Consider the following 21,222-nt stretch of genomic DNA (forward strand, 5'->3'; position numbering starts at 1 on the left):
GGCAGCCATGCAGGACCGCCCTGTGGCTCCCACGTTGGCAGGGCATGTTAACAGGGTTGTTTCTGCTGGTCCAGTTTGAGTCCTGTGGTGGTATCATTGTGGTTTTAATGAGAATTTTCTTAATAATTAATGATGTTCATCATTTTTTGCCTGCTTTTAAAAAAACTTTTTTAATTATTGAATTTTGAGCATTCTTTGTCATTCTGGCTTATCCTTTATTAGGTATGTGTTTTGTGAATATTTTCTTTCAGTCTGTGGCTTGTCTCTTCACATTCATAAGAGTGTCTTTTAAAGAGCAAATATCTTAAATTTTGATAGAAGTCTAATTTATCAACTTTTTTTTTTAATAGTTTGCCGTTTTTTGCATTCTGAGATATGTGTGCCTAACTTGAGGTCACAAAGATTTTCTGCTGTGGTTTCTGGAAGTTTTATGGTTTAAGTTTTACATTTACATCTTTTTATCCACTTTGAGTAAACTTTTACATGAAGTGCAGAGCATGGGTTGAGGCTTATTGCTTTGCATGTGGGCCTCTCATAGTTCCAGCAGCATTTGTTGATGAAACTGTCCTCTCTCTCTGGAATTTCCTTATCACCTTTGTGAAAGATCAGTTGACAGTGTATGAGGTGATTTGTTTCTAGAATCTCTTTCAGTGCCACTGACACATGGCTCTGTCCTTTAGGCAGTACCACAGCTTTATGGTGAGCTTTGGAATCACAGGAAGTCCTCCATTTTAATTCTTCTTTTTAAATGTTGCTTTGGTTATTCCACCGCCTTTGCATTTCCATGTAAATTTTCAAATCATCCTGTTGATCTTTGCACAATTTATTTAGGAATTGTATTGAATCTGTAGGGCATTTTGAGAGATTTGCCATCACACTTGAGTTTTCCAGTCCATGAACATGGTATGTGTCTCTACTTGCTCAGGCCTTTCAGCTCTTCTCTTGGCAGCGCTCTGGCATTGCAGCATGGAGGTCTTGGACAACCATTTGTTAGATTTGATTTATTCCTAGCTCATTCATGCTTTTGTCACTACTGTTAAGTGGGATTGTGTGTTAACTTTCATGTTCTTTTTGTCTGCTACTTGTGGGTAAAATACAATTGATTTTTGTACGTTAACCATGAATCTTGTGCTCAATTCATCAATTTTTTTTTTTTTTTTAACAGGATAAGGATTCTTTATTGAGGACTTGACATATAGATTAGTTCTTGTGCCATGAATAATGTTGTTCCTTTTAATGTTTGGAGGTTTTATCCTACTTTGTAAGTAGAAATCCCTTGCCCATGAAAAAATGTGGCCAAATATTTCTGACTCCTTGAATTATAGCTGCACTTCAAGATCTGGATACACAACAAGTGAAAGGTAGAAAATAATAATGTGCAGTGCGTAACTTAGGCTAGATGACTACTAAGAACACTTGAAGTGAAGTCACTCAGTCGTGTCCGACTCTTTGCGACCCCATGGACAGTAGCCTACCAGGCTCCGCGATCCATGGGATTTTCCAGGCAAGAATACTGGAGTGGGCTGCCATTTCCTTCTCCAAATTCATCAATCTTAGTAGTAGTTTTGTAGATTTCCTGGGACTTGCTGTGGAAATAAAAATAATTGTATCACCTGTTATTTCTTTTTCTTGGCATTATTAAATTGGCTGGGACCTTTGAGGCTGTTTTGTGATAAAGTGGGGGGAGGTTGCATTCTTATCTTTTCCCTCATCTCTGGGGCAGGGATGTTAGATTTAGTCTTCCACTATGGAGGTGACGTTAGCTGTAGTTCCTCACAGATGCCCAGTACAAGTTTGAGAACATGCTCTCCTATTCCTGGTGGCGTTTTCCCTAGGTGGAGCAGTTGCATCAGTTAGATTAAAAAAAAAGAAAAAGGCCATAACTTCTACAGTTTAATACTGAAATACTTATGGATGAAAATGTCATGTGTGGTCTGCTTCCAGATAGCATGGAATGGGTGCAGAAAAGAGTTTGTGGTAAGAGCTCTGAGCCCAGCAAGAGGCTTGCAGCGTCTGCATGCCTTGCCACGGTGAGGTGCTGTCTTCCAGGTTTCTTTCATGTAAAGTTACCGTTTTCCCCATTTTTTTGAAAGTTATTTGTTAATTTTGGGGTCTGCTGGCTCTTCATTGCTGTGAGGGCTTTTTTCCTCTAGTTGTGGAGAATAGGGGGCTCCTCTCCAGTTGCAGTGACAAGCTCCTCATTGCGGTGACTTCTCTTGTTGCGGCGCATGGGCTGTAGGACTCTTGGGCTTCAGTGGCTGCGGCTCCTAGTCTGTAGGCACAGGCTCAGTAGTTGTGACGGATGGGCCCAGTTGCTCAGTGACATGTGGGAGCTTTCTGGATCAGGGATCGAACCTGTGTCTCCTGCAGTGGCAGGTGAACTCTTTACCACCGAGCCACCAGGGATTCCCGTTTTTAATTAATAAAAATCGTGGGGGAAATTCTTGGAGACTGTGCAGAGATCCTGTTTCTTCTTGGACTTTTGCAACTGATAGGATCCAGAAGTAAATCTCACTGTGGAGAACTAGTTACCAGGGCATTCGAAGGGCTGTTCTGTTTTGCTTTCTTCCCCTACCCTGTTAGTCACTGGAGCTTTTCTGGGAGGAAGGGCTGTTCCCCTGTAGGCACTGCTTTCATCCTGTGGGTCCTAGCCCACTTCTGCTGCACCTGCTTTGCTCCTCAGTCGTTCCTGTGCTGGCCTGGGGGGCTCTCTGGATTTGTGCCCCAGCCCCTTGACTTGACCCTGCCTGCTCTCAGCACAGCCTCGCTATCTGGAGCCCCAAGATGCTCCACAGCCATCTTGAGTTTGCTGTGTCCCAGCCCAAGTCAGCCGCTTTCCCAGAGAGCTCTGGTCTCCTCCCCTGGAGAGGAGTTTGTGCTGCTTTTTAGAGATAAAGTTGTTTGTCTTCTTACTGAGTTATAGGGATTCTTAGCATATTGCGTCTGCGAGTGTCCAGTGAGATAGGCATGGCTGACCACGACTTTAATGGCATCTTGATGAAGTTTTTAACTTATCAACTCATTTCTTGATGGTTAGTTGTTTGGGTCATAGCCAGGAATCTTTACCTGCAGAGTCAGGCAGTTAGTCTCCCATTTTTGGGGGGAAGGTCTGGGGTTTTAGGTTTTACATCCAGGTTTTAAGATCAGTTGTGAATTAGTCTTTGTGTCTAATGTGGGTTTGTGTTTATGGGGGTCAAGATTCTTTTTTCCCGATCAACATTCTATCCTTCCAGCCTTATTTATTGAAATATTCCTTGCCTTGGTGCTTTGGTCAAAAATCATTTGTTAAAATTTAGTTTATTTCTGGATTCCATGTCCTGTATGGTTGATCTGTCTGTTCACCTCTCTGCCAATACCATCCTCATTCTTTTTTGCTGTTGGCTGTGCATGGGCTCTGTTGTTGCAGCACGTGGACTTAGTTACCCTGCGACATGTGGGATCTTAGTTCCCTGATCAGGGATCGGACTCTTCGTCCCCTGCACTAGGTGAAGTCTTAACCACTGGACCACCAGGGAAATCCCACCATCACACTCTTGGTTACTGTAGATTCACAGTACATCTCAAATCAAGGCGGTGTGAATTTTGCAACAGTGCTTTTCTAAAAAAAATATGTATTATTTATTTGGCTGTGCTGAGGCTTCAGTTCAGTTCAGTTCAGTCACTTAGTTGTGTCCGACTCTTCGCGACCCCATGAATCGCAGCACGCCAGGCTTCCCTGTCCATCACCAACTCCCGGAGTTCACTCAGACTCACGTCTGTCGAGTCAGTGACGCCATCCAGCCATCTCATCCTCTGTTGTCTCCTTTTCCTCCTGCCCCCAATCCCTCCCAGCATCAGAGTCTTTTCCAATGAGTCAACTCTTCGCATGAGGTGGCCAAAGTACTGGAGTTTCAGCTTTAGCATCATTCCTTCCAAAGAAATCCCAGGGCTGATCTCCTTCAGAATGGACTGGTTGGATCTCCTTGCAGTCCAAGGGACTCTCAAGAGTCTTCTCCAACACCACACTTCAAAATCAATTTGAACTGTATCAATTCTTCAGCGCTCAGCTTTCTTCACAGTCCAACTGTCACATCATACATGACCACTGGGAAAACCATAGCCTTGACTAGACGGACCTTTGTTGGCAAAGTAATGTCTCTGCTTTTGAATATGCTATCTAGGTTGGTCATAACTTTTCTTCCAAGGAGTAAGTGTCTTTTAATTTCATGGCTGCAGTCACCATCTGCAGTGATTTTGGAGCCCAAAAAAATAAAGTCTGCCACTGTTTCCTCTGTTTCCCCATCTATTTCCCATGAAGTGATGGGACCGGATGCCATGATCTTCGTTTTCTGAATGTTGAGTTTTAAGCCAACTTTTTCACTCTCCTCTTTCACCTTCATCAAGAGGCTTTTTAGTTCCTCTTTACTTTTTGCCATAAGGGTGGTGTCATCTGCATATCTGAGGTTATTGAGATTTCTCCCGGCAATCTTGATTCCAGCTTGTGCTTCTTCCAGCCCAGCATTTCTCATGATGTACTCTGCATATAAGTTAAATAAGCAGGGTGACAATATACAGCCTTGATGTACTCCTTTTCCTATTTGGAACCAGTCTGTTGTTCCATGTCCAGTTCTAACTGTTGCTTCCTGACCTGCATACAGATTTCTCAAGAGGCAGGTCAGGTGGTCTGGTATTCCCATCTCTTTCAGAATTTTCCACAGTTTATTGTGATCCACACAGTCAAAGGCTTTGGCATAGTCAATAAAGCAGAAATAGATGTTTTTCTGAAACTCTCTTGCTTTTTCCATGATCCAGCGGATGTTGGCAATTTGGTGTCTGGTTCCTCTGCCTTTTCTAAAACCAGCTTGAACATCAGTAAGTTCACAGTTCACATATTGCTGAAGCCTGGCTTGGAGAATTTTGAGCATTACTTTACTAGCGTATGAGATGAGTGCAATTGTGCGGTAGTTTGAGCATGGGGTCGCAAAGAGTCGGACACGACTGAGCAACTGAACCGAACTGAACTGAACTTGAGCATTCTTTGGCATTGCCTTTCTTTGGGATTGGAATGAAAACTGACCTTTTCCAGTCCTGTGGCCACTGCTGAGTTTTCCAAATTTGCTGGCATATTGAGTGCAGCACTTTCACAGCATCATCTTTCAGGATTTGAAATAGCTCAACTGGAATTCCATCACCTCCACTAACTTTGTTCGTAGTGATGCTTTCTAAGGCCCACTTGACTTCACATTCCAGGATGTCTGGCTCTAGGTCAGTGATCACACCATCGTGATTATCTGGGTCGTGAAGATCTTTTTTGTACAGTTCTTCTGTGTATTCTTGCCACCTCTTCTTAATATCTTCTGCTTCTGTTAGGTTCATACCATTTCTGTCCTTTATCGAGCCAATCTTTGCATGAAATGGTCCCTTGGCATCTCTAATTTTCTTGAAGAGATCTCTAGTCTTTCCCACTCTGTTGTTTTCCTCTATTTCTTTGCATTGATCACTGAGGAGGGCTTTCTTATCTCTTCTTGCAACATAAGGGATCTTCGATCTTCATGGTGACGTGCAGGATCTTAAGTTTTGGTATGTGGGATCTAGTTCCCCAACCAGGGCCCGAACCCCGGCCTCCCCAGCATTGGGAGCACATTCTTAGCCACTGGACCACCAGGGAAGTCCCATTGCTGTTATTTTTAAAAACTATCTTGGCTCTTCTAGATTCTCTGCCCTTGTATGTCAGTTTGAAAATTGGTTTGTCCGTTTCTCCAAAAAAGCCTAACTGAACTTTTTTAGAAGAATCACTTTGCAGTTTAGTTTGAGGAGGAGGTTTAACAATATTTAGTCTTATATTTCACGAGCATTTTTTGTTTGTTTATTTATTTATGTTGCCTTTAATTTTGTCAGCAATGTTTTGTTGTTTTCGGTGTAGAAGTCAAGATCATTCCTAGGTATTTATGTTTGAATGTTATTTTAAGTAACATGTAAAACTTCTCTTGTTCTAAATTCTTTGTTGCTGGCATGTGTAAGTACAGTTGACCTGTATCCTGTGACCTTGCTGAACCCACACGAGTTCTGGTAGCTTCTCCATAAACTCTTCAGGTTGGCCCATGCACTGAATTGTGTGGCATCCCTCCATGAGGAGGATGGTTTTGCTTTTTCCTTCCTGGCCTTTGTGCTGTTGGTCGTTTTTTCCTGCCGTGTGAACGCTGTCCGGGCCCTGTGGTAGAAGGCTGGAGGCCCCAGTCCTTCCCTGCCGTTCAGGTGTGGATGCCCTCCCAAGAAAAGCAGATGTGCTGGAGAAGTGCTCGCCAGAGGTAGTGGTCTCTGCTCCGAAGGCCCGCGGAGAGAGACTGATGACATGGGGACAGTGACTTGGGTTCCCTTGGGTCTGAGGGAGCTGGCACTGCCCAGCCAGCCTTGGGGACTGTGGGTGGGTCTCGCAAAGAGGGGAGCCAGACCCCTCACGTGGGAGCGCTGGCCGCCCAGTGGCTAGGGCCAGTGTGTGTGTCAGAGGGTCCCTGGGGCGGGTGGGCACGCACAGTGAGAGAACTGCCCCTCCCTGCTTTCCAACCCTTGGCCTCCTTGGGCCCCCCTGGCAGAGCCCACAGCAGCGAAGGGACAGCAGCTCCTCCAGCCCTCCCCGCCCCTCCATCAGGTGGAGGGTGGCTCTTTCCAGTCCTGTTTGATGAAAGTTTTTATTGTGAATGGAAACTGATTTCATCACATGTGTCTTCTGCATGTGTTGAGACAATTGTATGATTTTTTTTTTCTCCTTTATTCTCTCAGTGATGTGAATTACAGTGACTAGTTATAGAGTGTTAAACAACCTTCCATTCCTGGGATAAACTCCATTGGAATAAGATGTGTTGTTGACTTCGGCTTATTAACATTTCTAGAGGAGTTTTGTGTTTGCGTTTTTGAGGGATGCCAGGTTAACAGCTGCATCTTTACAAGGCTTTGTCCTCTGGTTTTGGTTGTATGGCAGCGTTGGCCTCCCCAAGCTGGAGAGGGTCCGCATCACCACTCCGCAGTGGTTGGCAGAACTCGCCGGCGCAGCTCTGTGGGCTGGGAGTCTCTTTCTGGGAGAAAGTCACGTCGCTTTCTGTGCTAGGTGTCGCGCTCTTCAGGTGTTTGGCTTCTTGTGTCGGTTTTGGTAATTTGCATCTTTTAAGGAATTTGTTCACTTCTCCTAAATTGTTGAGTTTATTGACGTGCCATTTTTCGCGGTATCCCTGATTTTCCTTTTATTCCCTGTAAGCTCTGTCGTGATGACTCTTCTTTCACAGTTTTTCTCCAGATTGTATCAGGATCCAGTCAGGGTTCCACCTTGGGATCAGCAGATTCCCCCTCCATCTCTTTTTCCCCCACTGCAATATTTTTTGTTTTCATTTTTTGTGGGGGTGATCTCAGTCCCTGTCCAGGCATTGGATCCTGGCCCTCAACAGTTAAGGCACCGAGTCCTAGCCGCTGGGCCACCAGAGAAGTCCGGTGGTTGAAGAAACCCTGTTATTTGTCTTGGGATTAGTTCATTCTTCAAATAATCGTTCCCTTTTATTTCTGGTGGATGCATTGCTTTTCAGACTCTCTGATTTAAGCTGATTGGTGTCCTAGACCCTGTAACACGTTAAATCCATTGAGCTCCCAATGGCCAGCGTTGTTTAAACGCGAAGCAACATGAAACTTGTGTAATTCGTAAGGACAGCATCCTCCTAAGACCATGTCTTTACATTGTTTGTTTTGAAGTCACGCCCCCCTTCAATCTTTCACATTTTGAGTTGAGTAGCCAGAATGTTTTGTTTTTGTATTTGCAGAGTCAACAGTGTTTGAGAACAGCATTGAGAGTACAAGATAGAGCACTAATTCTAGTTTCCTTTGCGTTTCAGATGGGTCTGTGAAGAAATCCCGGATCTCAAGCTTGCTATGGAGAATTACGTTTTAATTGACTACGATACCAAAAGGTAAGCGGAGTTGTGCCGGGGCTGCATCTCCACCGGGGACGGGCTCCATGTGTGTGGACACAGGCTAAATTTAGACCTTCCTCGACACTGCAGGCTGATGGGAAGTTTCCTTTTAGACTTGGCCATAGCCAGCACGGAGTTATTTTGGTAGGAAATGTTTATCAAATATTGGCAGAGGCTGTCGGAGTGAGGACATAATTGGAAAGTGGGATCGACGTGTGTAAAGCTGGAGTTGCTCTCTCCACGGCAGCGACTGCTGTCGCTGGCCTAGCTTCTCAAGCCTCGGTCCCCAGCTCCAGCCAGGTCTCATATGGTTTTGGCTGCTCCCTGCAGTTTCCTCAGGCACATCCTGGATCTCCTAGAAAAGTCCTGTGGGTGGGGAAGGGCGAGGCCGGGTCTGGAATGCCTGCCTGGAATTCCTTTTTGTTTTTCTTTGAGAGACTCTCCTGCCTCTTTCAGCTCTTGGCAGGCTCGCTTTGATCGCTCACAGACTGTGGGCCTAGGTGACTGCTCTTGACAGAGAAGGTGGCCCCAAGGTGCCTGCAGGCCCCCGCGCAGGCTGAGTGGTCTCACTCCTGTGTCTGGAGGACTTGCCGGACTCAGTCAGCCCTAGTCCCTTCCCCTCACTGCCCACCTCCTCCCGGTCCGATAATTGGCACAGGTGGCTGTTACGGGTTCAGGTGGCTGGGTGCATGCGTCGGCCCTGACTCCAGGGTGCAGGTGCCTGTGGACGCTAACCTTGAACGTCGGTCTTGAGATCCACACGGTTCACATTTCCTGGTGGTCAAGGGCCGAGTGCCTGGTTCAAGCAGTGGAGTGTTGAGAGGTGCTTCTGCTTCAAGGTGCTTGCGCAGAGAGGGGAAGTATCGAACCTCCTAAGCAGACTGAAAGGATTCCGGGTTGGGAGAGGGCAGGCGCAGTCTGGTGGCGACTTGCTACCCCCCGCAACCCAAGTGACCTCAGAGTCCTGCCCAGAGCAGGGGTCTGTGAGGGCAGGGCTGGCACAGCGGGGCCCAGGTGCCAGGTTCCTCTGAGCCTCCATGTGTGTGCATTCTCCCAGGAGAAGGTATGCCAGGGTGTAGTCAGGGGCTCTGATGGGGACATGGAAACTGGAGCACAAGGAAGGAATCTGGGAACTAGTGCGTGTTTTCTCCCTGAGGACAGCCAGATCGGAGTGTTGGCACTTGCCCTGGCTGCCCACTACTGGCCTGTGTTCCCAGGGTCCCTTTTGGGCTGGCATTGGGCTGGACTCCTCCCTGAGCATACAGTTAGCTCCTCCAGAATGGGTTTCCCACCTCATCGTGTCAGCCTGCTTCCGGCATATTAGAGCTGTGTGTCCCCTCGCTGTCTGTGTGGGGTTTCACTGGCCTCGCCCACGTCTGCTGTTTCCCGTTATCGAGGTCTCTGGCTTTTCAGCTTCTGCTGCTATTCTCAGATTGACGTGCCATGTGGTTACAGGTCCGTTTAGATCCCTTTGCTTCTGTTAGAAAAGGAAGCGCACTTAAGCTCTTGGGGTCCATCCAGGGTCCAGGGTCGAGGGGTCTTGATGCAGGTTGAAAGAGGCTGTGGGTGGGTGCCCCCCCTCCATGTCTCTGCATACATCTCAGGGGTCCCTGGGCTCTTGGTGCTCACTGGGGAGCAGCTATCTTGCTGCCCAGCATGTGGGTGGCGTTAGGAGACACACCCCAAGTGACCGCCCCCTCCTCCGTGCAGCACAGATGCCGGGGTAGACCCCTCGTGCGGTGAGCATTGAGCCGCTCAGTGCGGGTACTGACAAACATGGATGCCCCAGATACCCTCTGGGAGAACCCGGGTTGGGGGTTTCCATTGAACACTACCCCCTGATGTGGGGAGAAGCCGAGTTGACGACTCCCTCACTGGATCTCTGACGCGGACGCTTGTATCTGGGCGAGTGTCAGCAGTTCACACTGTTAGGTAAATGGAAGCCACACCAGCAGGAAGGCGGGTGTTGACCTCTGTCTGCAGGGTTGGGGTGTTGATTATCGTCCCCTCCCACCCAACTAGCAGAGCCGGGAGCCCTCCCTGCCTGCAGTGGCCCTTGGCACCCAGCTGTCCCCCAGCCCTGGGGCAGCGGGACTTCCTGCATCTACAGGTAGGGGTGAGGCCAGTCTTGGTCTGCCTGCCTTGTTCTGTGAACAGCTGTGATGCTCATTCCTCACCCGAGCCCTCAGGGCACAGTGAACTGAGGCTCCCTCCCCATGGCCTCTGCCCCCTCCCCTGAGGCCTGGTGGCTTGTTCTGAGCCCAGCGGTGACCAGTGCCTTCCCTTGCTTGTTTTAGCTTTGAGAGTATGCAGAGGCTCTGTGACAAGTACAACCGGGCCATCGACAGCATCCACCAGCTGGTAGGTGGCCTTCACCCTCACCTCGGACCTGTCTCATCATCTTGGCCCCCCGAGCTGTGGTTCAGGCCCCCTCCTTGCCCATCAAGTCATGGTGTGGGGTCTGCAGTGTCCCAGGGTGTGGACCCTATGGCCCGGGGCTGGAACTGTGTTGATGCAGATGGCTGGGGCTGAGCTGGCCACGTTGCCTGCCAGGCGATCCCAGCCCTTGTGGATGCCCTGGGAGCCGTGCTGAGCCAGCCAGCGACAGGGAACCTTCCTGGGGCTTCTCCTCCATGGGTGCTCTGGGTGCCAGGACAGACCAGCTTGTGGGGAGAGCAGTGCCAGGGAGCTTGCTCTGCCCAGGTCCCAGCTGCACGTGCATGCATGCACACCCCCACACATCTGTACATGCACACATTCCATCTACACACATGCATGTAGGTTCACACCACTGGCACACACACTCAGGCTCACACACGCTCCTGCGCACTCGTGTCCCCACTGAGGTGGGGCAGCGGGCTGGGTGGTGTGGCCCTGCAAACTGTGTGTGTGCCCTGTCACAGTGGAAGGGCACCACACAGCCCATGAAGCTGAACACACGGCCATCCACGGGGCTCCTGCGGCACATCCTGCAGCAGGTCTACAACCACTCAGTGACCGACCCTGAGAAGCTCAACAACTACGAGCCCTTCTCCCCAGAGGTGTATGGGGAGACCTCCTTCGACCTGGTCGCCCAGATGATCGATGAGATCAAGATGACCGAAGATGACCTGTTCGTGGACCTGGGCAGTGGTAGGTGGGGGCTCTTCCCCCCTGCCCCTTTCCCTGCTCCTTGTGCTTGCAGGATGGCCTCCTCATGAGGAGAGGTTCCAGGGGCTGGGGCCTGGCGGGCGCCCGTGGGTGTGCCATGTTGCCTGAATGAAGAAGCCATGGGCCACATTGTCCTGGTGGGACTGTGCAGGTGACAGGCTGCCCAAGGGGCTCCCTGGCCTGTGGTTGGGCTGCTCTGTCAGGAATCCCAAGCACAGCACTCTGGGGTCGCCACTGCTCCCAGTAACCTACTCACAGACCCCAAGGTCCCGTCCCATATGGCGTGGCCTCCACACTTGAGAAGGGCTCTGCAGATGGACAAAGGTGGCTTCTCTGGTGGCATTGTCATTGGCTTAAACTCTGAAGTGTACAATTCATATTCTAATAAGCGTACACACGGTTGAAGGTTATTTCTAGAAAAGACCGTGTGTCAGAAGGCTTATGATTTCTGAAAACTGCCGGCCTCCTCAGACCCCAGGTCCCCTAGCTTCTCCTGTCCCCCGGGAGGGACCCCATGTTCTCTCCCTGTTTACCCTATGTTTCCAAATAGAGGCTTGTTTCCATAATTGGACTCTGTTCTGTTCAAAATGGGAAAACTTGGGGCTCCTGACACTTTATTTAAAGTGCATGTGGCCTGAGTTCAAGCAGGAACAGTTTCAGAAGCCTCCTTTGTCTGTGAGCTGAGTGTCCATAAATCCTGCCGTGTCCTGCGGGCATGTGCCGTGTGAGGTCTCCCGCCACCACTCTGGGCCGCTCCTGACTCAGGTGGACGGTGGAACATGGTTCATTGGTTGGGGGGGGCTTCCTCCCAGGGGTCACTGTGCCTCGAAAAGGCGTGTCCGCGTGTGCACAGTGAATGCCCCGTGGGGCCGTGGACCATGGCAGGTCCCAGTTGGGTGGCCATAGAGCATCTTCTTTGTGATGAAATGGAGCACGGCTGGGTTGGGGGTAGGGGCGGTGCTCAGCCCATGGCCTGGGGCATTTGAACACATTCTGTGACCCCAAAGGACACTCGGGGACTTTCGCCAAGAGGCCATGGCCTCTGCCCAATGATCTTGTTGTCATGGCCCCAGCGGCTGGGTGTGTCCTGCTGTGCGTCTGACCCCCCTGTCTCTCCCCCTGAAGGAGTGGGCCAGGTTGTGCTGCAGGTTGCCGCGGCCACCAACTGCAAACATCACTACGGTGTAGAGAAAGCTGACATCCCAGCCAAGTACGCGGAGGTGAGTGGCCCTGGGCCCTGGACGCAGCCACATCTGTGTCACTTTTGTTTCCAGCCTTGGTGTGCAGCGACCTGCAGGATAGGGGGCAGTCTGTGCTGGGGTTGAGGGAAGGTCGGGGAGGGGGTCCTTGCTTCATGTGTCCCTGAAAGACTTGCGGCCGTGTCCCCTGGTTCCCCTGGCGCTGGGGCTCAGCTGGCATCACCCTTGTGCCAGTATCTGCCGGGGGTTGGGGTAGGGGAGGCAGCAAGGTCTGAGGAGTGCGCGTCTCAGTGGTGGTGTCGCCATGGGAAACCGTTTAGAGTTTGTGGTTTGCACGCCTGCCCACTATGGTTCCCTGCGGTCAGGCTCCTTTGCCGAGAATCCTGGAGCGGGGCGGGCATGGGGAGGACAGGGGCGCCCTCCTGGCCACCGGGTCCCTGACGGGCTGTCTGGTTTGGCTCTTTGCAGACCATGGACCGAGAGTTCAGGAAGTGGATGAAATGGTATGGAAAAAAGCATGCAGAATACACAGTGAGTGCCATCGCTCCATGCCCCCTCCCCGGCTAAGGGTGCAGCCCCGCCCTCTGCGCCGCCTCCCCTGACCCGCCGCCCCTCCTTTCCCTGCCCGGAGCCCCCTCCCCACCACTTTCACTGCCTCCTGGCCACCTGCCGCCTCCTTTCTGTGGGCCTTGTAGGCAGTCGACTCCTCCGGCCCCGCACTCTGCCCCACTTCTCTTCCTCGGGCACCCAGCGGTGCCTCGGGAGCACTGGCTCTTTCAGGACCACGTGTGGGGGCGGTGGGGTGTGGGCTGGCCAAGGGCATCTTTCTCGTGCTTGCCCCCTGCCCACAGCAGTGAGGCCCCACCGACGAGCTGGCCTGGTGCCACTGCCCCTGTGCCCCTCTCCCTGCATCTGTCAGCTCGGCCTTCACTGCCGAGGTTCTCTGGGTCTCGCTCCTGGATCCTGATGTTCTGGCCTCTCTCTGCTCCTCTTGCCCGGGTGTCCAACTCCATGTTCTCAGCTCCAGCGCGTCTCTGTGCCCAGGGCTTTGACAGCCACTGCAGGTTTCAGTGGCCTGTGGACATAGGGCTGCCATGCAGCCTCCATCTTCAGGACTGTGGCCGGGGCATTTCAGGGGGAGGGTCCCAAACCGGCTCTTCAGCACACACTTCACTTCTCGTCCCAGGTCCCCCAGGGCCCCAAGCTCCACCTGGCTGCGATGTGGTCTTCCTGGTCCCTCTGAAGGTTCCTGACATTGCTTGTGTCTTGCTCTTAGGGGTCCTGGGGGACAGGGGGCTATGGGGCCAGAGCTAGCATTCCTTGTTGCCTCGGGGAATAGAATGGTGCGTGTGATTCCAGAGGTTGTCCTTGTTGCCTCGGGGAATAGAATGGTGCCTGTGATTCCTGGGGGTGGGTGGCCAGCAGGAGAGACAGGGTTTCGGCCCTGGAGCCACCTGACTGGTTCTCCTTTCAGGGATGGCACCCTCAGTATTGATGTGAAAGTCCAGTCTCAGCTCACCTGGATTTAAGATATCTCATAGGTGGTCCTTGATTGTGTGGTTCATCTCTAGGCCTGTGGTTTCTTTTGGGGTGATTCTCAAGGGGTGTGAGGTCTGGTCTAGATTCATCTCTCTCTGAGTGGACGTCCAGCCATCCCATGCCATCTGCTGCAGAGACTGCCCCTCTCTGCTGAGCCATCTCTGTTGTGTCATCAGCGGCCATACTCAGTGGGTGCTCTGCTCTCCTCCGTTCCACGCTGGCACCCCCCCATCCCCACCCCCACCCCCGGTCTGCTCTCAGCAGCCCTGCCACGATAGCATCGTGGGAGTCAGCCCAGAGTCCAGTAGCTTCAGGCCTCCAGCCTCATTCTCCGGCCTAGGAGGTGAGCCGTTGACTTCGTACGCGGTCTGTTAACGGATGATGAGGCCTTTATCTGCAGCCTTGCTGTAGTTGCTGGTATTACTTCTGGGTGACTGTTGTTGTGGTTGTTGATTGTTTTCGTTTTTCTCCATAGAATAGAAGATTTGAAGGTTGAGCTAGCCTTCCAGGCCTGAGGTCAACCCCATCTGGCCTTGGGAATGGCTCCTTTTTGTTGTGGGTATTTGCAGCCCAGGGGGATACTGGTTTCCTCCTCTCCTGAGTCTGACTTTGGCGTCCAGGTGATGCTGACCCCATGTCGGGAGGTTAGCCATCACCCTCTGCTTCTCCCTGCTTTCCCTGGGCCAGGACTTGCCCATCTGCAGTGTGGGCCCAGCTCCCCTCCCCTTTCTCTTGGTGGGGTTTCTCACAGGTTTCTTCCCCTCGGTGAAAGGTGAGGGGTGTCACCCCTGGCCCCCATGTCCTCCCACGCCTGCAGTCTTCTAGTGTTTGTTGCTCAGGCTGAGGGAAATTAGTCCAGTTCATTTCTGTTTCCGAGAAACTTCTGTCCTGTCCCCAGTCCCACTGGTATGCTGATAAGAGTTCCTGGATGGCTTGCCGTTTTCCTAAGGCCTCACAACCTCCTCAGAGAAGGCGATGGCACCCCACTCCAATACTCTTGCCTGGAAAATCCCATGGATGGAGGAGCCTGGAAGGCTGCAGTCCACGGGGTCGCTAAGGGTCGGACACCACTGAGCGACTTCACTTTCACTTTTCACTTTCATGCATTGGAGAAGGATATGGCAACCCACTCCAGCGTTCTTGCCTGGAGAATCCCAGGGACAGGGGAGCCTGGAGGGCTGCCGTCTATGGGGCCGCACAAAGTCGGACACGACTGAAGTGAGTTAGCAGCAGCAGCACAACCTCCTAAAACGCAGGTCTTTAAAATTATAAAGTGCTTCTTGCTTCTGATGAGAGGGCCAAATGGTTGAAACATGTGATGTAAAAGCCTGGTTGATTCAGTCCCCAGAATGCCCCGTGGACCCACAGCAGCCTGCGGTGCTTGATTCACAGTGTGGTTCTAGCTGCTGGCACAACACCCACGGCTGGAGGCCAAGGCGAGGGTGAAGCTGGTGGGCTGCCTGCCTGGTGGGTCGCTGCTCCCTGCCCCCTCTCTTGGCAATGTCGGGAGGCAGTGCAATGTGAGAGGAGGGTGATTGGGAGATGGTAGCATGTCAGCTGGTGCACTGGCGGGGCCCCTGCGTGGAAACCTTGTTCTCTGCCTCCTGAAGGCCAGGCACTCATCAGGGCCCTGCTCTTAGGCCCCACGAGGTGGCTGCGAGCAGAACTTGGCTCTGAGGACTCTTAAGTCGTGGCTTTGGCTGCTGTGTCTGGAGCGGCAGCCGGCAGTGCCTCTGGTGTCCAGGCAGCCCCACTCCAGGAAGGCGTGGTGACAACTCCGGCCCAACGCCTGGACTTGGCGGGAGCTTGCGTGCTAGGTCTGGGGAGGCCCTCCTCGAGGTTCTGTGTGGCTTCGAGCAGGTGCCTGGTCAGCAGGCAGAGTCCTGCCTCCATCACTTGATGATAGACGAGGGACAACAGACACCCTAGCCTGTGTGTTTACTTGCGGGCGCCGGAGCCTCCTCCTGGGTCCCCCCTCCTGTTGAAGCCCTGGGCCCTCTCTGTGCCCGGCTTCTGCCTGTGTCCCCAGCACGTCAGGGTGCCCCTTTGCCTGGGGACGTCTGAGTGACCGCATGCCATTGGTGCCTGGTGGCAGGCCTGGCACAAGCAGGTAGTTCTAGGAAGTGCCGCTGAAGGACGTGCCCCCAGCCAGGTGGCAGCGTGGACCCCAGTGGGCAAGGCTGCCCTCGGGCTGGTGCAGTCAGGTTGGCAGGGATCTGGTGCTGCTGACAGGCCGCCCAGAGCACGAGCCCTGCCCTCCTCCAGTGGCTGTAGCACACAGCAGCTCCGAGGGACTGGCTGGCAGTCGGGCACTGCTTCTGAGCCTGTGGCTGTTCCAGGGCAGGTGGCAGGGTGACTGAGTCTGGGGCAACTGTCGCTGGCTCCCACCCTGTGGCTTTGGGTGGGGCCTCCCCGGGGCCCCCCGGGAGGGAGTGCTTTCTGCAGGGGGAGCATGTGCGCCGTGTGGTGTGGGTGGTGGCCATAGGCGGAGGCCTGTGGTGAGGGGGCCTGCACCTGCCCTGTCTGGTTCTCGACCTGGAGCAGGGACACACCGGGGGTCTCCCTGGTTGGGGAAGGGCGGTCACACAGGGCAGCCCTCATGCCGGTGTGGGGTGGGGCCATACGTGACCCTCCTCCCCGCACGTTCCTCTGCAGCTGGAGGTCTGGGCCAGCTGGGCCGGTCACAGTCCTCAGTGGGGGCGACAGGAAGGCTGTGCTTATCTTCCTGTCACTGTTAACTTGGGCACGTGGGCCCCAGCGACACAGAGCTGGCCCGGTCAGTCCCTGTCTTCAACCAATTATGGCCTGCCTGTGCCAAGAGGTGGTAGGTAGCCAGGTGGCCAGGCGGGTGGGACAATGGCTGTTTTCTTGCCTTGATCGTGAGGCCACCTCGGAGCAGTGGTGCTGTGGCTTAAGTGGTTTTCCTTGGGTGGGTGAGCCCCACAGAGAGGAGCTGCATTAGGCTGGGCTTGAGGGAGCCCGGGACACAGCAGTCGGCTGTCCTCACCTATTGGTGTGTTAGAGACAGGACAGAGCAAATAGAGGAAGGAGGCAGTGGATGAGTCCCAGGACCAGGCATGAGCTTTTAGTAGGGCTGAGCTCCCTCAGACAGGACGTGACAGCACCAGTGACGTGCAGTCCCCGGGGGGCTCATACAGACCCCGTGCCCAGATGAGACGTAACGGCACCGGGGAGGTGTGGTCCCCGGGGGCTCACACAGACCCCATTCCCAGAGTTCTTTCTGGGTGCCGGTCATGCCGGTGTTGCTACCTACCGTGGCCAAGACCCCAGACTCCAAGAGGATGTGAGGTGTTTGCACGGACTGTGTGGGAACGCTGAGCACCCTCCCCAGGACACAGCCCTAGGCCTGCAGCATGAGATTTCTCCTGCACAGCATCACAAGGATTTTGAACTTGAATCGGTGCCCAGCCCCACTGGGCTGTGTGCAGGGAGCATTGGCAAACTTGGGAGACCCAGAGATGGATGCCCTGGACATGGACAGCCCTCCGCCAGCTCCCGGACCCTTTAGGATGGCCGCTTCTCTTCTGCCCAGCAAGGCTCGGCCCCTCCCACGCTGGGTGGTTTCTGTGTGCAGGGAGGGTGCTGAACCCGCAGCTGCTCTGCCTGGGCGCTGCCCGTTGGAAGGACCTCTGCTGGGTGGTGCTACCCCATTGCTGCCTGGAGGGCCTCCCGGTCACCTGAGGGCACTGGTGGGAGTGCAGACGGGGGCCCGTCAGCAGTCACCCCCACCTGCTCCCCCGAGGTGCTCTGCCTCTGAACTTGCCTGTTCTGGACATTTCCCATCAGTGAAATCACATCCTGTGTGTTCTTCTGTGTTTGCCTCTCACTGAACATCATATTCTCAGGGTCCATCCACATGGTAGCGAGTGCCAGGGCTTCTGAGGAATGCTTCTGGGTGTGGGGGGATATGTGTGTATCTGCTTGTCCATCAAGCAACACGTGCACTGTCCACACCTGTGCTCCGTGGACAGAGGTGTGCGGATGTTCCTGTGGGTGGACACTGGGAGTCGGATGATAACATTTTTTGAAGAATCATAAAATCAGATTTCTTGGTTTCTGAAATGTTACAGTTCTGGACAACGAGGTTAACGAGACTTGTGTTGTCTCAGATGCACTTTGGCCTCAAGGCAAAATGAAATTAGTCCTCTGAGGGAGACAGTAGTGGGAGCAGTACTGGAAACATCAGGATGCCCCCGGCACGGGGAGACCGCCCACAGCAGTGTGGGTGGGCGCTGGGCTGCACCCGGGCGCCCTGATGCTGTCACAGCCCTTGCAGTCCAGCTCTGTGGCACACGGTCACCCTGAGGTGCCCCCTGCTGGCCATGCGTGGACATGGCGTTGGGACTTTCCAGCACCTTTTCCGGTGCTCTAGCAGCTGTGTCCGCGTGCATGGTCAGCCTGTGGCTGTGACCCTGGCCTCTTCCAAATCCTCCCAGTCAGGGCCTCTGATCATTCCATCTCTTTTTGGGGGGCAGACGGGGGTGGGACACAGAGGCAGCGAGACCCCAAGTGATGGGTTGTCCCTCTTATCTCCTTTCAGCTGGAGAGGGGGGACTTCCTCTCGGAGGAGTGGAGAGAACGGATTGCTAACACAAGGTACAGCCGGGGCCTGGGGGTGGGGCCGAGGGGCCGGGCTGGCAGGGGCGATGTGGCTTTCCCTCCCTGAGGGTCACACCAGCAGACAGGGCCCCGCCCCCCCGGCTCCCTGGGCTGGACAGCAGCAGCCACCGCCACCTGTCCTGAGCTTGCTGGGGGCCCCGCCTCTGTGTCCCTTGAGCTGGAGCCTGATCGGCACCCTCCTGGCACTGGCCATGGGGCCGTGTGCTCGTACACCTAGTGGCTCCCCGGGCCTCAGTGACCAAGGGGCGAGTGTGCCACGCGCTCTTGGCTCTGACCAGGGGAAGGGGTCACACTCGTTCTCTCTGACCTTGCGCACTCGCCTCCCCCTTCCTTCCACATGTGCTTGTTGCAGGGTGCCCTGAGCCCCGTCATTAACTTCTCGCTTACAGAGGTCTGACCCCATCTTTGATCTCAGTGAGGACGTCTTCCCTGAGGCGGGCACACTGTCCCCCTTTTCTCGAGAAAACATGCGGGCTTGAGGTGTCCCCCTCAGTCTGAGTGTGGTGACTCCGTTGCAGCTGCTGTGGGGCCTTTCCTGTGGGGCCCTGCAGCTGTATCTGGGCTCCACAGTCATGGTCATGGCGAGGAAGAGCTGGCTGAGGGGCCTACTCCCCAGCCTTGGCTGCCTACTGTCCACCTGGCCTGGAGAACCTCAAGGCCCCGGGCTCTGCCAGCTCTCCAGACGGCACCCTTGGCACTCTGCTTCCAGTCAGGGTGTCCCCCTACAACCTGCTCCTCTGTGCTGAGGGGCCTCATCCCCACTTCCACAGGCCTCAGAGCTGCCTTGTCTCCTTGCAGGTGACCCCAGTCAGAGCGGCCCAGGCTCTGTCCTGGCTCATGCCCTCTCCTGGCCAGTGCCCTTGAGACCCTGGCAGCCAGCCAGTCTTGTCAGGGCTCTGCCCGTCATAACCTCACCATCCCTGCTCTTTTTCCCAAGTAGGGGCTGGGAGAGCTTAGCCACCAGCTGAGGGCTCCCACTGCCACTCTCATAGCAGTCAGTGTGTCGTCGCCCTGGTCAGGCCCTGTGACTGTCCTTTTGCCGAGATTGAGGAGGAGCAGCTTGGGGCCGGCAGGCAGCTGGCTACTCTATCACATTCAAATGAGGAGGGAAACCCAGGTTGGGGGGGATCCCCCATGTGGACAGGAGCCGGGGGACAGAGGATGGCCAAGGGATGGGGGACCCTGGGTGGGGCAGGAGCCCCCGACTGCCTGGTGGTCATCTGCAGGCAGAGCTTCTCAGGCCCTCAGACGCCAGAGAACATTGGAAAAACGGGAAGCCTGGGCCAGGCCTCGCCTCAGAAAAACTTTGTGCTGGGCCCTCAGGTGGTGGGCTCCCTTCCAAGTGTAGCTCAATGGGTCTGTGCTGCCTTCCTGCCCAGGCAGCCTCACCCCTGTGTGCTCATGTGGCCCAGCTTGTACTGCCCATGCACCAGCCTCAGGGATGCCCGTGTCGGTGCAGGCCTTCCCCAGGGAGCCAGCAGCCTGCTTGTCATGGGACCTGGCTGCAGGGTCTGTGTTGGCGGCACCCAGGGCAGCCGTCACACCCCGTGGGTCCTGAGCCCGTGCCCCCGCTGCGGAGGAGGTGCGGACAGCGCTGCGGTGGAGGCGCTGCAGCTCTGTGCGTGTGCACGCAGAACCCGGCACTCAACTGGAGCATTGTTTTGCAGTGTTGTATTTGTGAATAACTTTGCCTTTGGTCCTGAGGTGGATCACCAGCTGAAGGAGCGGTTTGCAAACATGAAGGAAGGTAATGTATCCCTCTCCTGCTCTGCGCATCCGTTCTGCATCCATCCTACGTCCGTCCCACGTCTGTCCCGTGTCCGTCCTGCTTGGGCCATGTAGCAGAGGCCTTCATCACGTATGCTGGGGTCCTGACTAGCATCCTCTGATCCAGCCCCAGTGGGAAGGCCTCGGGGGCGGGAGGGAGGGGTTTGTCTGTCCTTCTTGATGTCACCTAGGTTGCTGGCAGGGTGCCTCCCAGCTCAGCATGTGCAGTGAACAGAGCAGACCCCACCACTGCTTAGGCCAGAGCTTGCAGCTGCCTGGGAAACGGGTGGGGACCTGGTTAGCAGGGGAGTTGCAGGCTGTCCACATCATCTGGGTTTCCCGTGGACAGTGCGTAACTTCTTAGTTCAAGGATGTCCTGGGCACTTAACTGTGTGTCTCATATTGGAACTTGACCAAGTGGAAGTTCAGCCTGGGGGTGCTGGGGCTGCCCAGACCAGCCCTTTGACTTTGCTCAGGCCTTTCTCGTGTCTGGACCCTTGAGGCCTGGCTGGAGCCCCCCGCCACTTCCCCCCTCTCTGTTACTCTCTGTCCCAAGGCCGGGTGAGACCAGATGCGCCCAGGAGGGGACCTCACCTCTCTAGTTCTGAGTCTCAGAATCGCTGTGGGGCTGCTGGGCACAGCTCTGGAGGGAGAGATCATGAGAGCTTGAAAGCTGAGCTTCCATTCTGATTCTGAGTCAGAGTTCATGTAGTCTTTAGGAAGGGTGTGTGCTCCCTGTGTGTGTGAAAGTGTGCAGACTTGGGGCAACATGGGTGGTTTTATGGAGGGAGTGTTGATGGTGTCTGGTTAGAAGCTCATGGGGGATCTTGACAGTCCACATGGAGGCCGAGAGGAAGGTGCTGAGGCCGAGTTCTTGCTTCTGACTCTGCTAACCTCACTGGACTCCCCTCCCTCCTCTCCCCAACCTCTTCCTCTCCCCTCGCCACCCTTCGGAAACGCCAGGTTGTTGGATCTTCTTGTGTCCCAAGCGC

General features: G+C 54.1%; 1 protein-coding gene across 10 annotated transcripts in view; it reads left to right on the plus strand.

Annotated features, from left to right (window-relative positions):
* The window catches only part of DOT1L (DOT1 like histone lysine methyltransferase), a 54,520-nt gene that overhangs the window by 12,465 nt on the left and 20,833 nt on the right, over positions 1-21,222 (plus strand). For 8 of the 10 annotated variants that reach the window (XR_011567575.1, XM_070793172.1, XM_070793174.1 and 5 more), the window contains 7 exons: positions 7,857-7,931; positions 10,232-10,295; positions 10,838-11,066; positions 12,210-12,304; positions 12,752-12,814; positions 18,384-18,439; positions 20,131-20,210. Coding sequence is in view for 9 of the 10 variants with exons in the window: in XM_070793172.1 (XP_070649273.1) it covers positions 7,857-7,931; positions 10,232-10,295; positions 10,838-11,066; positions 12,210-12,304; positions 12,752-12,814; positions 18,384-18,439; positions 20,131-20,210 (662 nt within the window). In the remaining variant the exon portion in view is untranslated. Of the gene's footprint in view, positions 1-7,856; positions 7,932-10,231; positions 10,296-10,837; positions 11,067-12,209; positions 12,305-12,751; positions 12,815-18,383; positions 18,440-20,130; positions 20,211-21,222 lie in introns of those variants that run through there. The other 2 variants (XM_070793179.1, XM_070793180.1) reach the window with 2 other exon arrangements.

The sequence above is a fragment of the Bos indicus genome, chromosome 7 (genome assembly GCF_029378745.1).
Source record: "Bos indicus isolate NIAB-ARS_2022 breed Sahiwal x Tharparkar chromosome 7, NIAB-ARS_B.indTharparkar_mat_pri_1.0, whole genome shotgun sequence".
Taxonomy (NCBI): domain Eukaryota; kingdom Metazoa; phylum Chordata; class Mammalia; order Artiodactyla; family Bovidae; genus Bos; species Bos indicus.